The following is a 16,529-nucleotide window of genomic DNA, read 5'->3' as shown; positions in this document are numbered from 1 at the left end:
CATCCATTCTCCTTTCTTTTGGTATCAAAGAGCATCTGTATTTTGGGGGGGCAGCCATTCTGTCCCCTGCATGCAGTGGCCAAGCTGGGGAAAGCCTCCCTCTCTCCCCCTTCAGAGTCTGAAGCTGGAAGGCAACTCCAAAAAATGGTTGGCCTTGGTTCATCCTGAGAGAAAGTTCCAGAAGAATATGCCAGTTAGTTTCTGCCACTCTGATCCCCAAACCTGCTCTGCTTCACATGCCCCATAAGCCCTGACTGCTGACCTTTTCCTCCTATTCTGTGAGCATCTCTGTATCTTTCTACAGACATTCCCTATGTTGGGGACTTCCCTGGCGGTCCAGTGGTTAAGACTCTACGCTCCCAATGCAGCGGGCATGGGTTCAATCCCCTGGTCCGAGAAGTAAGATCCTGCATGCCGCAGGGCGTGGCCAGCAAAAAAAAAAAAAAAAAAAAAAGAAATTCCCTATGGTAATTTTTTTATCTGTTAAATTAAGCAGAGTAGATTGCTGGTGCTTTGCAGACATAACCCTCCATCAGCATGAAGCGTGGTCTGGGGACGAGTCAGAGTGTCATGTGAGGTTAATGACGGAAGCGGCAGCTGGGAACCAGAAGGGGAAAGCGTGGGTGATTGACCACCTACAGCAGCTAGAGTGTGAGAACGAAAGCCCTAGCTCTCCACGGAACACCATTTTCTTTCCCTCCACTGGAAGCTTGGTACAGGTTTGCAAAACCACAGGCCGTTGCAAGGCAAAACCAGAGCGTGACAAGGGATGTGTGGACCAAAAACTTCAAAAGTGAAAGTCTCTTCGAACAGAAAAAGCCTGGGGGGAGCAGGTCAGCGTGGTATATACCACAGCCTCTTGGGGGGTGGGTTCAGCTGACTTTTTTTTCTCTTTGCATTATTTTATTGTTTCTGGATTTTCTGTGATGAGTTTAAGGGTGGAGAAAGATATTGTATTTTTTAAAAAGATGTGATGCACTAGGGATGAAACAACACTAGGAAATTGTATCTTGGGTATCCCCGGTTTAACGCCACTGCTGCAGCAGATAAAAGGGAATTTGGAAAGTGTGAAGCGCTGGGTCATTCTCCCCGTGGGCCACGTGATGTCCTGATGCCCATGTGCTGTCCCGCACCGTTCTGTGCCTGGGGCTCAGCCTGACAGCCTGAATATCGAACTGGTGACAACGAAACACCTGCAGGATCCGCAGAAACGCCTGGAGTGATGCCTCAAACTCAACAGCAGATTTCACCACGTGGGCTCCACTGGGGCAGGTGGGCCAGGAGGGCACTGACCCAGGTGACTTAATCCCAAAGGCCTCAAACGTAGACTCTGGCATTCCCTCCAGAGTAGGCTGGGTAGACAGTCACAGAGAGATACCAACAGGCTGACAGAAGTTCTTTAGATGTCTTCAAATTTTTGCCCATATGTCCATAAACACACACACACATCCACCTGGGTCATTTTTCACAGACATTTGTGTGAGTGTGTGTGTATATAAAATTGGAAGCAAGTAACTCATAATGTCAGAAAGTGGTGAGTTGGAGATGGTGGGAACAGGGATGATCGTAGTTTCTTCTCTGCTCTTTACTGAATTACTCAAGTTTAAAAGTTGGGGACTTCCCTGGCGGTCCAGTGGTTAGGACTCTGCGCTTTCACTGCCGAGGGCAAGGGTTCAATCCCCGGTTGGGGAACTAAGATCCCGCGTGCCTCGTGGCGTGGCCAAAAAAAAAAAAATACAATAAAAATATAGGTTGTGTGTAATTAACTTGTTTGACCACTAGCTTGACATCGTGGTGTGGGACACCATACCTTCTGAGATCTTGAGAAGGTTATTAAAAAAAAATTAAAAAGATACATGGAGAACAAGATACGACTGTTCTAATAACTTGTTTGCAATGATAACCTCCTCTTTCCCATGAAAGATGCCAGTGGTTTATTACACAGACATGTTGCTGCTGCCTTCTTCTCAGTCCCTCCCTTGGGTGGAGGTGACCAGGGGCTAAAGAGGAAGAAAATATCCCCAACTAGTAAAAGGGAGCAGACGACATCTACTCGTAGGGGCAGAGAGCCATTCAGCAAGGACTGCTCACTGTGCCGGGCACTTTTCTAGCACATTCTTATCCTGGCGAGAAAGGGGCTATGTGACTTTATCCCATCACGGCCCCTCATTTCCAGAAGCCACACTTTAAATTGACACGTGCTCCTTCCTCTGTACTGTCAAGGTTCCCATCTTGCCAGAGAATGTCTTCTGCTTTTTCTTTTTTAAAGAAATTTTATTTTCCATCAACCTCATTTCCATTTCCCGTTTAAGAGTCTTTGGAAGAACAGCTTCGGACCACTCGGTGGTTGTGCCTCCCCAACCAGTGGCCTGAACTCCGCAGTCTTCAGTAGGGAGCCACCGGGCAGGCACAGAGGGCATCTGGGAGCCTTCAGACTGGTCTGCGACCTCGGGTTGAGTGGCAGTGAACTTGGGAGCTGGAGCATCCGTTCACCTCGACGTTGCTCCAGGGTTACAGCCTTTTCAGCAGCGGCCTGCTCTTCCTTTTCAGCCTCTTCTGGATCCCTGTGGAAGCAGAGATCAGGCATGACCTCCCCAGGTGCTCACGGGAGATGGTACCACTCATGCGCAGGACATCCCAGGCCAGCATCCACCGTGTCAGACCCGCTGGGGAAGCTCCCTTGTTGTTGTAGGGACGGCACAGAGGAGAATCTGCTACACACAGCAACGGTAGGCAGGTTAACACAAGAGCCTCTGGGAGAGGCTGGTGGTCAGCGCCGGAATCAGTAACCACCAGAAGTCGTGGCGCCTGGAAGGTTGCCTGGATCTGGTAAGTGAAGTTTCCAGGAGTGAAACAGCCAGAAATAGAAGTAGCTCTGGTGGCAGCGACAAACTTCAGCACAGCTCGCCGGTCAGTCTTCTGGAGGACGTGACACTGACATCGACTGGGTTTTCAGTGGCAACCATGGCACAAGCTGCCGGCAGAAGCTTCTCCCCCGTTCTCTTCAGACTTATGATGTAGATGCCGTCACTTTTCCTTCTGCGGATGGACCGATCCATTTGGAAGTCAAGGTTGGTGCCTCCTAACTGGGTTCCTGCTGCAAAGAATTTGAGGACATCCTCCTTTTTCACTTGCAGGACATCAAGGACTCCGGCCATTGTGGAAATTTCCCTTTAAGTAATGATGGGAATCTAGAACAATGCCTTATGGACCCCTCCCTGAGTAGTGCAGAAAGGCTAGAGAATTTATTCTTGAAAAAGAACACTGACTCTGTAAACTCAGGATACCTGGGGAGATGCCTGGATGTTCTGCTAAGAGGTGGAGGGCAGGGAAGGGTGTCCGTGAATCCTGCCTCACCCATTTACCAGCTGTGTGAGGTTGGGCAGGTTACTGAACCTCTCTGTGCCTCCCATTCCCCAAGTGTAAAACAATGATGATGATAAGAGCAACTATTTCCTAGGGTAACTGTGAAGATGCAGTGAGTTAAGTCACATAGAGCAACTGGAACAGGGCATGGTGCAAAGTAAGGGCGTTACCACTGTTGGTTTTTATTGTTAACTGAAAACAAAACAAAACAAGGGGCATTTGATAGTTGCTGCCTAGCACACAGTAGGTGCTTAATAGATATTTCTTGAATGAACAAATGGGGAATTTGGCTTCTAGTGGGAAAAAAACACCCTTGGATTGTGGATTCTTGAAATGAGGTACCAAACAATCAGCATGAATCAGGGTTCAGAGGGCCATTGCTCTGAATTCCAAGCCAGCCAACTACAGGGGAAACGATAAAAACAGAACACTGGTTACTCACTGCCTTGAAAGGGAGAGTGGTTCCCTGGGATGACTTCATGACAAGGACACAATTAGCCTTGACCTGGGGTTTATTTACTCCACAAATTAAGCAGTCCTGGCTGGCAGTGGAGCCGTGCTCCTTGCCAGGCCTGACTGCAGAAGGGATTTTCTGAATGGCTAATTAAAATGAAGCAGGCGATGCCCAGCTGTCACTTCTAATTGTGCTGGGCTTTGAAAAGACTTGCAGGGCTCGGGAACAGAAACTTTGATTTCTTTTTTTTTGAGTAAGTTGGAAGACACACCTAGGCAGCAAACATTAAGTTACCACGAATGGCTCACAGGCAAAACGTTATTTGGTCTCATAATATTTTTGACGGGCCTAGAAGCGTTGAATAGTGATAATTTTGATAAGCACAGCTTAATAACTAGGGTTCTGTTTTTATAATGGGCAGGCTTGGAACATTCCAGCCACATTCTTCTGAAAGCTGTCTCACTTTGAGCAGCTGGGTACCTTATTTCTGGAATTCATGTCCTAGGAGTGTTTTCCCCTAGAAATCAGACATACCACTTACTCGCTCAAGAAATATTTTTTTGAGTGTCGACTGTATCAGTTCTACATTAAATAACGTGTGTATGTTAGTGAGCGCAGTCAAACCTTGGAAATAGGTTTACCGGACTCTTCATGGTGGTGATTCTGGGAGACAAGATCAGAGGTGGTGTGTGGTACTTTTCACAATGTGCGTGCATTACTTTAGTAAAGCAGGGAAAACCCCCCCGAGAGAGAAACATAAGCAGAGTCACAGAGGATCGGCAGGAAGCTCGGCCTCAGGGATTCGGGACGATGCAGAGCAGGCTGCAGGGTGGGGGGCGGGGTTGTGATTTTTTTTTTTTTTTTTTGCGGTACGCGGGCCTCTCACTGCCGTGGCCTCTCCCGCCGCGGAGCACAGGCTCTGGATGTGCAGGCTCAGCGGCCATGGCTCATGGGCCCAGCCGCTCCGCGGCACACGGGATCCCCCCGGACCGGAGCACGAACCCGTGTCCCCTGCATCGGCAGGCGGACTCTCAACCACTGCGCCACCAGGGAAGCCCAGGGTTGTGATTTTGGAGTTCAGAGAAACACCGGTCCCAGCTTGGGCTGAGGGCAGGCCACCTTGCCCTGATAACTAGCCCGTCCCTCCTCTCTGCTTCCTAGTGAAAGGCAAGCTTGATAACCAATCAGAAGGGGCATTTTTGATTGACTCCCCAAATTCCTACCTTAAATCTTGCCCGTTGTCATCGGATGAGACATCGTCCACGTGGATCTGGTCACAGTCCTGTAGAGAATTTGGCAAGAAGAGAAAAAGGGAGAAATGTGACTGGTGAAGCTGATGCAGCCTTTAAGAGTTGGTTTCATAAGCTGAGGGGTGAAGGAGCACTGAACTGGGAGTCAGAGTCCTGAATTCTAGTCCACACTTTGCCACCGAAGGTCAGGTGACCTTGGGCTAAGTCTCATCCTTTTGCCTTTGGCTATACGGGGTGGTGGTGACCGTATAATTTATCATGCAAACCCAGATAATTTTGCAATGTAAAGGGGGCTGCTGTCAACGTTACATTAGGAGGACAGGCACAAAATAGGACCTATCTCCCTCTGCCCCCAGGTACACTAGGACCTATGGTTACCATGGCCATACGGTGGAAGCCTTTCACTATTCAAAGTGTTTCCTCTGCTTGGAATGCTCTTCTGCTTTCATCTCCTTAGTGAACCTTGGATTCTTCAAGCATTAGCTTCAGGAGGTACCCCCTGCCCAAGTCCCCCTCTGTGTCCCACGATCTGTGACCATCATTTATCAAGCATTACTACGTGCCAGGCACCATTCCAAGGGTTCGCCATTCAATGGACTCCAATAACATGCTGCTTTCCACCACCCATACATCTCTCAGTTCTCTTTGGAGAAATACCGTAACACATGGGAGTTAAGACAGAGGGGAAGGGATGATGTAGGTGGGCACATGACCCAGGCTCAACCAATCAGAGAGACCCAGGGTCCCTCTAGCCACAGTGATGACTTCAGAGATGAGTGTGTGGCCTCAGCTGGACCAATGAGAACCAGTCCTGGGACTTTTGGGAAAGAGGAGCTCTCCTTTCCCTAAAGCTGCTGGATGGTGAGATGAAGCCTGGGGCTGTTAGAGGAAAGTAGGTCTGGGAGTTGGAGAGAGGGAGGAGGCCCTGATCAGATCACATTGTTTGCTCCTCTGGATCCGGCCACAACTGAGACAAGGCCACCCTGACTGCCACGGCAGGCTGAATGATAGCCCCGCAAAACAGCCCTGTCCTAATCTCAGGAAACGTATACAGAAAAAGGAACTTTGCAGATGTGATTAAGTTAAAGATCTTGAGATGGGGAGATTATCCTGGATTTTCCCGGTGGACCCCAAATGTAATTACAAGGGTCCTTGTAAGTAAGAGGCAGAGGGGTATTTGACGACAGAGAGGAGAAGGGAACTGGAATGAGGTGCTTTGAAAATGAAGGCGGAGGCCGCAAGCCAAGAAATACAGGCGGCCACCAGAAGCCGAGAATGGCGAAGAAACATATTCTCCCTTCAAAGCCTCCAGAAGAAACCAGCTCTGCCAACATCTTCAGCCCAGTGAAATTGATTTTGGACATTGATCTCCAGAACTGTGTTGTTTTAAGCCACTAAGTGTGTGGTAATTTGGTACAGCAGCCGGAGGAGACGAATACACGGACTTTTCCATTTCAGTGAGTGGAGATGGATTTCCGTCATGTTGCAACCAAGAGGCAAGTGATGCAACAGCTCCCAAGGAAGCCTGTGAACTCTGCCTCCATCAGAAGGTCCATTCAGGTGATCGGTCCATAAGGCAAAAATCGTGAGCACGCTGTGCCTGCCCGCCGACGGTACTGGTTAGAGCTCAGGCTCTGGAATCAGATCACCCGGGCTTGGATCCTGGATCCAACCACTTGAGCAAGTGACTTAACCACCCCAAATCTCAGAGATCAGTTTGGCAAATGGAGATAATAACAGAACCTGCTTCACAAGGTTGACGAGAGGAGAAGGGTCTGGCTACATAAATGTTAGTTTTGATTATTGTGTTAAGATTTGTAAACATCCAGGTTTTGGTTTGCAAGACAATTTCAGGGGGCAGATATCTCCTCGCAAAGGCTGCTAGAGAGAGGAAGATGCGCGTGGAACTTTGAGCTTGGCCTCTCAGAGAAAAACTGGTTGTAACATCTCTGGGCCCTTGATGGGAGGAGAAAAGCTGGGGAAAAAAATGGTGGTGTCAACATTTTGAGCAGATCTCTTTTTACACAAGGAAGAGGCTTGAGTTTATCTCTGAGAACAAGAGTTTTGCTGGGGGATGATGGGACCACCTTCCCTCCATCACTTTTTAAAGATATACAGAGATAACTTAGTTGTTATGGAGATGCGGGGGTAGAGCAGGTGGGGACAGTGGCATTTGGGGCAGCCTGGGCTGCTCTGTGGGGATCAAGGTTGGAACCTGGAAGAAGGGGTGGTGTGGCCGCTGATCCCTCTCTGGCCCCCCTGAATGAGCTCTGGACTGGAAGGCGGTTTGCTGGCTCCTCTGGATTGGAAAGAGGTTTGTTTCCAGAGTCCCTGGCACACTTTGCCCACAGCTCTGTGGCAGTGACAAAGTAGGACTCAGGGTCCTGCTACATGGCACCTCACGTGTCTGTGGGCCTGGCACAGCGCCCAGGCGTGGGCAACGGTGTGCTCTGACAGGTCTGACAGCAGGGAGGTCTACCCAGAGGCTTCCTAGGGGTCAGCCATGGGCAAATGGTAGCCAGAGCAGAGGGCAAAGAACATGGCAGATGCTCAGTGGTGACCCCACCTGAGAAACTCTTTGGATAGTTCTGGAAAAAAACTAGGTGGGGGGCACCGAGTGACCATCCTTGAGTGAGCGGACATCTGGTTTACACCTAAAGCTTTTCTGCTGTATTCCGTATTTCCTTTCTTTCCATGCACCCAGGATTCTGATGTCTTGGTGGTATAATTGATCCCCCTCCCTGAGAGGGTGTGTCCTTTCCTAAACAGTTGAGCACGATGGGACGCCCCAACTGGAAGAGCCGACAGTCACATTATCTAATACAGCAGAGGTTAGCCGCGTGTGGTTCTTTATAGTTAGATTCAGTTAAAATTAAACAGAAGAGAAAATTCCGTTCCTTAGGCCTATTTCAAGTGCTCGATAGCCAAATGGAGCCAACGGCTACCATACTGGATGGTGCACGTTTTCCATCATTGTAGAACATTCTATCGGACAGTGCAGCTCTGGAGGGATAAAGAAACGAGGTTGACAATTTCTCTGCTGTGTTGATAGGTTCAATTAAGGAAGAGCTTGCAAGCTGGCCTGGAGACATATCTCATTTAGCCCAAAATGTGCTTATTAAAACAGTTTTTGGAAGAAGAGCCGTCTCTCTCCCCCTTTCCTCCGTCCCTTCTCGCTCTTCTTGTTCTCCCTCTCTCTCTGTCTCTAGATTTTCAGCTACTTTGAGAATTTACACGCTCTGGCAACGCAGGGCTTGCATTCGTCTATCCTGAGAATCCTTAGCCTTGACGCTCCTCTGCAGCCTCTACTGGGTTTTCCTCACTTTACCTTACCTGCTTACTTGGCCCCTGTGGGCATCCTAGTTTGAAACCTCTGATCCAGAGCAATCTCATATACATGGAAGGATCCCAGGGCCAGCAATCCTCACAGGTTAATGAAAACTGTATTTAAAAGCCAGCGCTGACTTTGGAGACCCAGGCACCGAGGAAAAATTAATAGCAGATTTCCCCCCAGTCCATTGCTTTGCCTGAAATTGGAAAAACACCTCCCCGTGGCCCCCAGGCCTCCCCTCAAGCTTGAAAGCTGCTCTGGGGGGTCACCAGGGCTCAGGCCTCTGGGCAGGGTTCCCTGTGCTTTCCCTGATATCAGGGGAAAGGTATGTGGGGAGGCTCTGTTTTTCTCATTTGTGAGGGGATTGTCGGGGGTGCTAAAGTGTGACAACAGTAGCGATCACATTTCGGGCTTAATAAAATACCATGACGCTCAGCTAGACACTACCTCATACTCCACCAGCTGACCTGGATTGAGTTACCCGCTGGGCCAGCACCGAGGGGAGTGGGACAAAGCGGAGGACACGAAGATGGGGCTGGGCCCTGGGGGAAGAGGATCCTATGCCCCTCAACTGTGCTGCACGGGGGGCAGGCCTCTCAAAGGATGCCAGCCTCTCACGGCCCAGGGTGCTTCTGGCCTCTCTGGAGTCAGAGTGTGACTATCGTGGGGGGGTGTGTCTGAGCGGGACTACCCGCCCAAGACAGAGGATGGGTTCCTGTGGCCTTGGCATTGGTGAGGCGCAGTGGGGCTGAGGAGTTGACACTTTCTGACCCAGAGAAACAACTGCAAAGAGTCTCGTGCAAGGATGTCCAGCATCCCAGTGAGAAACTGGAAACCCCTGCAGTTCCCTCGATTGGATCATGGTGGAATGAACTGTGGTATATCCATTCAGGGGAATCCTACCCAGCAGCTCAGAAGAAAGAGGGAGATAGTTACGTTAGCACATGGAAATGTTTCCAAGACATCCTACAGTGCAAAAAGCAGCAGATTGGAGAATGAGACATCCAGTATCACACATGTTGATATTTATAAAAACCAATTAAAAACAAGGTGATATATATAAATGTATCCATATACATAAATGGAAATAGAAAGATCTGGATGCTCACACGTCCGACTGGGAACAGTAATTCCATCTGGGAAGGCACTGGCGTTGGGTTAGTGGTCAAAGGAGGCTTTAACCTTACTGAAATGCTTTCTTTCCTTTCCTTCCTTTCTCCCTCCCTCCCTCCCTCCCTGTTTCCTTCCTTCCCTCCTTCCTTCCCTCCTTCCTTCCTTTACAAGGAGAATATGGACATCTATCGCTTTTGAAAAATAAAGTATCTCCCTGGGGAGGAGAGGAGAAAGCAGGATCTAACACTGGAGGCCAGAGGCCAGCGATATATAGCCTCTGACTGGCTCCCAACATGCCGGGGTCTGTGCTCAGCACTTCACATAGATTAACGGGGATACTACTGTCATTCATCTTACACAGGAGAAAATGAGGTGAGAGAAGTACAGGAACAGGTCTGTTATGAGCTGAATTGTGTCCCCTCAAAAGATGTTGCAGTCCTAACCCCAGTACCTGGGAATGTGACCTTATTTGGAAAGAGGGTCTTCACTGATGATCAAGTGAAGATGGGGTCGTGAGGGTGGGTCCTAATCCAGTATGACTGATGTCCTGATACAAAAGGGAAATCTGGACACAGAGACAGATATGCACACAGGGAGAACATCATGTGACTGTGAGGGCAGAGGTGGGGTGATAGGTCTACAAGCCAAGGAACGTCTCGGAGAAGGTAGGAGAGAGGGGCAAGGAGCAGATTCTCCCTCAGAGCCTTCAGAAGGAGCCAACCCTGCCGACATCTTGATCTTGAACTTCTGGTCTCAAGACCTGCAGGACAGGAAGTTTCTGTTGTTTAAGTCACCCAGTCTGGGTACCTGGTTACCCCAGAAACCTTCCGAGGCCATAAAATGAAGGCGAGGAGGAGCCCAGGAGGCTGTGTGCCTCCAGAGCCTGTTCTGGCAAAGATCCATCCATCCTAAGACTAACTTATAAAAATGCCTCCCGTGGGCCCGGAACAGCATCAGAGGATGCTTGGGTCAAGAGAGGGGAGGTTTCGGGACTAACCTGACTCTTGTCCTCAAGGTACTTCTTGTGTCCCCGGAAAAGCGAGGCTCCTCTGCTGCACCATGGTCCAAGCCATCATTACCTGCCACCTACACCAGAGGGTGGCAAACTATGACCTGGGGGCTAAATCTGGCCTGCCCGCTGTTTGTGTAAATAAAGTTTTATTGGAACACAGCCATGCTCATTCATTTACATACTGTCTAGGGCTGATTTTGTCCTACAACAGGAGAACTGAGTAGTTGAGACAGAGACAGCCTGCGCCACAGAGCTTAAAATATGTACTCTCTGGCTCCTTACAGAAAAAGTTAACTGAGCCCTGACTCAGACTATTACAGTCACCTCCTCACTCTGCCTGCTTCTACCCTGTCCACCCCCCATCTTGCCAGCCTAGTCTCCATCCAGCAGCCAGAGGGATCCTGCTAAACCTTAAGTCACATCCTGTCCCTCCCCTGCCCCAAACCCCATAATGGCTCCCACCTCCCTCCAAGTGAAAACACAGTCCTCACCATGACTCGGGCCCCACTTGTCTGCACACGCTCCCACTCATCACTCTCCCGCCACCATCTCCCACCCCTCTCACTGCACTGCACACACAGCAGCCCCTGCTAGTCCTTCAACAACCCTCATGCTCTTGCCCCAGGGCCTTTGCATTTACTGTTCCTTCTGTTTTGAATGCTTTTCCCTTCTCTTTCCATCTATCAAAAGCCTGCGAACGTTTGTTGATGTCACTGCCTTTGTAAAAACTGCCCCAACTCTACGCCATGTCCGGACAAATGTTTCTGTGCTTCCACACTTCGTGGGGCCTGTAGGGTTAATCTAGGCCTGATATAATGGCCGATTTCTTCTTTCATCTGCTAAACTGGGAAACCCTAAAGGTAGTGCTTTTTTTTTTTTTTTAATTTAAACTGTTTTTTGCGAGGTCAGAGAGTACAGCAGTTAAGAGCACACACTCTGGGATCTGGGTCAAATTCTGACTCTGCTTACTAACAGAATGGACTTGGACAAGGTACTAATCTTCGTGACTCTCAACTTCCTTGTCTGTAATTGAGCTATAGAATGGTACTGCCCACATAGGGTTTTGTAAGGATTGAATAAATCAATACAGGTAAAGCATTTTGCAAAGTCCCTCACCCACAGAAAATGCCACATACACGTTTGCCTTAATTATCACTAGTATTACTATTTTGAATTCCATAGGCCCAAACTGAATTGAGTTCACCACCAAAAGAGGTTCATGGATGGTCAGCTCTGCTGAGGAAGCAGTTTAGAAGCAAAGCAGGACATCGCAGTCTTCGGTCCAAATTCTAAAGACACGTCAGGATGCTACACGTTAATGCATCTCAGGAAGCGGGGCGGAAGAGAACTAGGGCAGAGACATTCAGTTTCACGCATCCCTGATGTTGTAGCTGGCCTTCAAATGCCCATCCCTGGGCTCCAGGGCCAGCCCCGCTGTTCCCTAGGTGTGTGATCTTGGGAAAGTGACTAGACACCTGTGAGTCTTCAGTTTTTTTTGTAATAAACTTTTTTTGGGGGGGCTGCATCGGGTCTTCATTGCTGCACGCGGGCTTTCTCTAGTTGCAGCGAGCGGGGGCTACTCTTCATTGTGGAGCACGGGCTCTAGGCGCCTGGGCTTCAGTTGTTGTGGTGCATGGGCTCAGTAGTTGTGGCTCGCGGGCTCTAGAGCGCAGGCTCAGTAGTTGTGGTGCATGGGCTTAGTTGCTCCGTGGCATGTGGGATCTTCCTGGACCAGAGATCAAACCCGTGTCCCCTGCACTGGCAGGTGGATTCTTAACCACTGTGCCACCAGGGAAGTCCATGTAATAAACTTTAAATTTTAGAATAGTTTTAGATTTACAGAAAAATTGTGAATACAGTAGAGTGTTCCCATGTGTCCCACACCCAGTTTCTTTTATTGTTAACATCTTATATTCAAGTAGTATATTTGTCACAACTAATAAATATCACTATATTATTATTATTAACTGATGTCAATTCTTTATTCAGTCTTTCTACTGCCATCCTTTTTCTCTTTCAGGATCCCATCTGGGGTACCACATTACATTTTGTCATCTTGTCTCTTTAGGTTCTTCTGGGTTGTGATAGTTTCTCAGATTTTCCTTGGTTTTAGTGACAGTTTAAAGGAGTACTCGTCAGGTATTTTGCAGAACGTCTCAACTGGGATTTGTCTGATGTTTTTCTCATGGTTAGACTGGAGTTATGGGTTTTGGTGAGGAAGATCACAGAGGTAAGAGTGCCGCTCTCATCACATCACATCAAGGGTACATACTATCAACATGACATCACTGTTGATGTTGACCTTGCTCACCTGGCTCAGGTAGTGTTCCTCAGGCCTCTCTACTGTAAAGTTACTCTCCCCCCACCTTTCCATAGTACACTCTTTGGAAGGAAGAAACTATGCAAAGCTCACAGTAAAGGGTAGGGTATCTACATAAATTATTTTGAATTTTTCTGTATGGGAGATTTGTCTGTTCTCCCCCACTTATATATTCAATCATTTATCTGTGTCAGTATGGACTCATGGGTACTTATTTTATATTTTGGGTTGAATACTATGTTATTTGTTTTAGTACTCAAAGTGTTCCAGCTCTGGCCACTGGGAACGCTTCCAGTCAGCACTTGTGTCCCTTTGACATACCCCATCATCATGGGGTTTTTTTGAGCACTTCTTTAGTTTTTGGTACCATAAGATGCTCCTTGTTTATCATGTAACTTCTCTGTCCCAGCCCTAGAACCAGTCATTTCTCCAAGGAGCCCTGGTTCCTTTCACTGGAAAATGGTGTTTTGAAGCCAAGATATGGATGCTGGATGTGCTAGTTGCTGCAGGAGTGTCATTGCTTCTGGGCCCTCTTGGGCAACAGACCAAGGTCTCCAGGATTTTTAAAAAGTATTTATTTGGTTGTGCCGGGTCTTAGTTGCAGCAGGCAGACTCCTTAGTTGTGGTAGGCTCCTTAGCTGTGGCTCGCGGGCTCCTTAGTTGTGGCCTGCCGGCTCCTTAGTTGCGGCATGCATGTGGGATCTAGTTCCCTGGCCAGGGATCGATTCCAGGCCCCCTGCATTGGGAGTGTGGAGTCTTAACCACCGTGCCACCAGGGAAGTCCTGGATTTTTAAAAAATTATGAAATATGGGTAATGCATCCACTTGCAGGTGTGTAATGAGGCACGTGGCTGGCCTAATAAATGATACCGATTATAGTCCCGACCACTCCTTTCACCAGTGTGGAAACTGAAGCTCGGACAGGGCCAAGTGGAACTTACATAAAGGGTCACAGGGCCTGGGTGAAGGTATCTGTGGGACTGCAGGAGCGTCCCATCTTTCATCAGCGATGACAGTGATTTATCCTTTTGTCATGTGCTCAAAGTCCAGATTTAGTTTCAGGGTCACATTAGTCTCCTGAAATGCATGAGACAGCATCCCACCTTTCCTTTGCTCTGCAGTGTGTGCAGGATTGGATTTATTTATCCTTTCCTTGAATGTTTGGTGGAACTCTTGTCTAAAACGAGCTGGACCTGGTGCCTTTGTTAGAGCTGTACACTTTTAACTATGATTTCAATTTCCCATGGTCACTGGTTTACTTATTTAAAACATCCCCCTTGGGTTAATTTTGATAATTTACATCTTTCTGAAAAGGGTCAACTTCATCCAGGTTTTCAAGTTCATTGAACAATACTGCTCATGGTATTCTCATAACTAAATAGGTCCCCTGAACCTATGATGATGTCCACGCTTTCATTCGGGATGTTGGTTACTGATCTCTTCTTCTCCCTCTTTTTTTTCTTGTTCATGCTTGCCAAAGGCTTTCTACCTTAATGATCTTTTCAATTACCAGTTCTTATTAATTTTCCTGGTTTTCTAATAAATGTAATTTAAGGCTGTCTGGATCAGCCTTTGCCTGCACCCCACAGGTTTTTTTTTTTTTTTTTGTGGTACGTGGGCCTCTCACTGTTGTGGCCTCTCCCGTTGCAGAGCACAGGCTCCAGACGCACAGGCTCTGCGGCTATGGCTCACGGTCCAGCCGCTCCGCAGCATGTGGGATCTTCCCAGACCGGGGCACGAACCCGTGTCCCCTGCATCGGCAGGCGGACTCTCAACCACTGCGCCACCAGGGAAGCCCTAAGCACCCCATAGGTTTTGATCCTTAGTATTCTCATCCTTGCTTGTTTCTGAACAGTAAGCCTGTGACAAATACCCATCAAAATCTGTTCTGATTTATGCTGGTGACAGCCGGGGTTTTCCCAACCTGCTCTGCTGTGGTCTGATCCCATTACTTTTTGTCCTTGGCTGCCTGGAGACACGAATGCAGAAAGGAAATTGTTGACAAATTTGCTTTAGAAAAATGACTCTCATCCAAGCCCAGATGGACTCCCTGCCCACTCCTCCTTCAAGGCAGGTATATTTTAAAAGTGAGAGTGCTTAATGCTGCCTCTAGACTAGCCAGAGAGGGGCCTGCTCCCTGGGAGGGAAACCTGGGCTGTCTTTCTCATGTTGTTTAAATGTTTAACTTATCTGAAGAGCACTAAACAGGCTGTGGCCTGTGTTGCATTAATGGTCAGTTGGGCAGGACGTCTTGGAGAGCAGCTCAGCGCTGACACGGTGAAATATTATTCTCCCTGACAGCTCCTGCAGAACCGTAAATCAGACGTTGAGCAATCAGGCCCAGGTGTCAGGCAGGCAGCCACAGCCTGCCCAGATTCCAGCCACTTCTGAGTCCCTCCAGCATGATCCTTCCCAAAGCTCTGGCAGCATCTTGAAACGCTCCCCCTCCACCCCACCCTCCAGCCTGGCCACGCCTGATTCAGGCCAGGGATACCTTCTGTCAAAACCTTTAGGTTGATCTTGTTTCTTATGAAGGCCTCTTTTCTTCCATCCACTCTGTGGACCCGTATTCCTTCTCCAATTCACTGTTCATCTCAAAACTGTATTTTTGGGACTTCCCTGGTGGCGCAGCGGTTAAGAATCCACCTGCCAATGCAGGCGACACGGGTTCCATCCCTGGTCTGGGAAGATCCCACATGCCGCAGAGCAACTAAGCCTGTGTGCCACAACTACTGAGCCTGCGCTCTAGGGCCCGCGAGCCACAACTACTGCACCTGCGCGCCTAGAGCCCATGCTCCACAACAAGAGAAGCCACCGCAATGAGAAGCCCACACACTGCAACGAAGAGTAGCCCCCGCTTGGGGCAACTAGAGAAAGCCCGCGCACAGCAACTAAGACCCAACGCAGCGAAAAAATAAATAAATAAATAAATAATTGTATCTTCCGTGAAAGATAAACGTCCCAGCCTAGAAGTCAGCTTGGCCTGGGATCAGATCTCCATTCTACTCTTACTAGCTCTGTGACCCTGGAAAAATGACCTCCCTGGGCTTCATTCTTCATATGTAAAATAGACATTAAAAAAAAAAAAACTCCCTTTCCATGGTACTTGTGAGATTTCAGTGAGAAAATGCACGTGTGATGCTTGGCACAGGGTAAGAGCTCAATACGTGTCAGCCCTGGGCAAGTTAACCTCTCCGTGCCTCAGTTTTCCTATCTCTGAAATGGGGATACGTAACAGCATCTACCTCCTGTGACTGCTGGAAAGGTTAAATGAAGGCATGCAGGTGAGCCCTTTGGGCACTGCCTGGCACACAGTGAGCTCTCAGGACATGTCAGCTGTCGCTGTGATTGGGTTTATCATTCTCACCTGTGCCCCCCACTCGGCTCCAACCTCAGTCCACATCCTTCTTTCTAGAAATGCATTCAGATCGTTTGTTTATTGCTTTGTTCCCCTTGCACAGGGGGGAAGAGAAGGTGCCGTAGTGGTTTAGGCTGCTGTTATTTGTGTGACTTTTGTTTTGCATATACGATGTGAAGATGACATGATTGACGGAGGAGTTTTTCATCTTTGTCTTCTTCGTTTACACTGGGAATTTCTCCTCCTCTTGCTGTCAGGCCTTGCTCATCTTCCTCCAGGCTTCCTGGCTGCACCAATCCTCCCTGCTCTCCTTTTCCCTTTGAAC

General features: G+C 48.6%; 1 protein-coding gene and 1 pseudogene across 1 annotated transcript in view; both read right to left on the bottom strand.

Annotated features, from left to right (window-relative positions):
* The window catches only part of EYA2 (EYA transcriptional coactivator and phosphatase 2), a 174,735-nt gene that overhangs the window by 12,303 nt on the left and 145,903 nt on the right, over positions 1-16,529 (bottom strand). Inside the window, exon 10 of the mRNA XM_073793066.1 lies at positions 5,044-5,102. Within this exon, the coding sequence (XP_073649167.1) occupies positions 5,044-5,102 (59 nt within the window). The remainder of the gene's footprint in view (positions 1-5,043; positions 5,103-16,529) is intronic.
* Positions 569-3,158, bottom strand: LOC117308125 (small ribosomal subunit protein uS2 pseudogene; annotated as a pseudogene).

Source organism: Tursiops truncatus, chromosome 15 (assembly GCF_011762595.2).
Source record: "Tursiops truncatus isolate mTurTru1 chromosome 15, mTurTru1.mat.Y, whole genome shotgun sequence".
Lineage (NCBI taxonomy): Eukaryota > Metazoa > Chordata > Mammalia > Artiodactyla > Delphinidae > Tursiops > Tursiops truncatus.
Note: the sequence above shows the minus strand (reverse complement) of the source record. Positions and strands in the feature narration are given on the sequence as shown.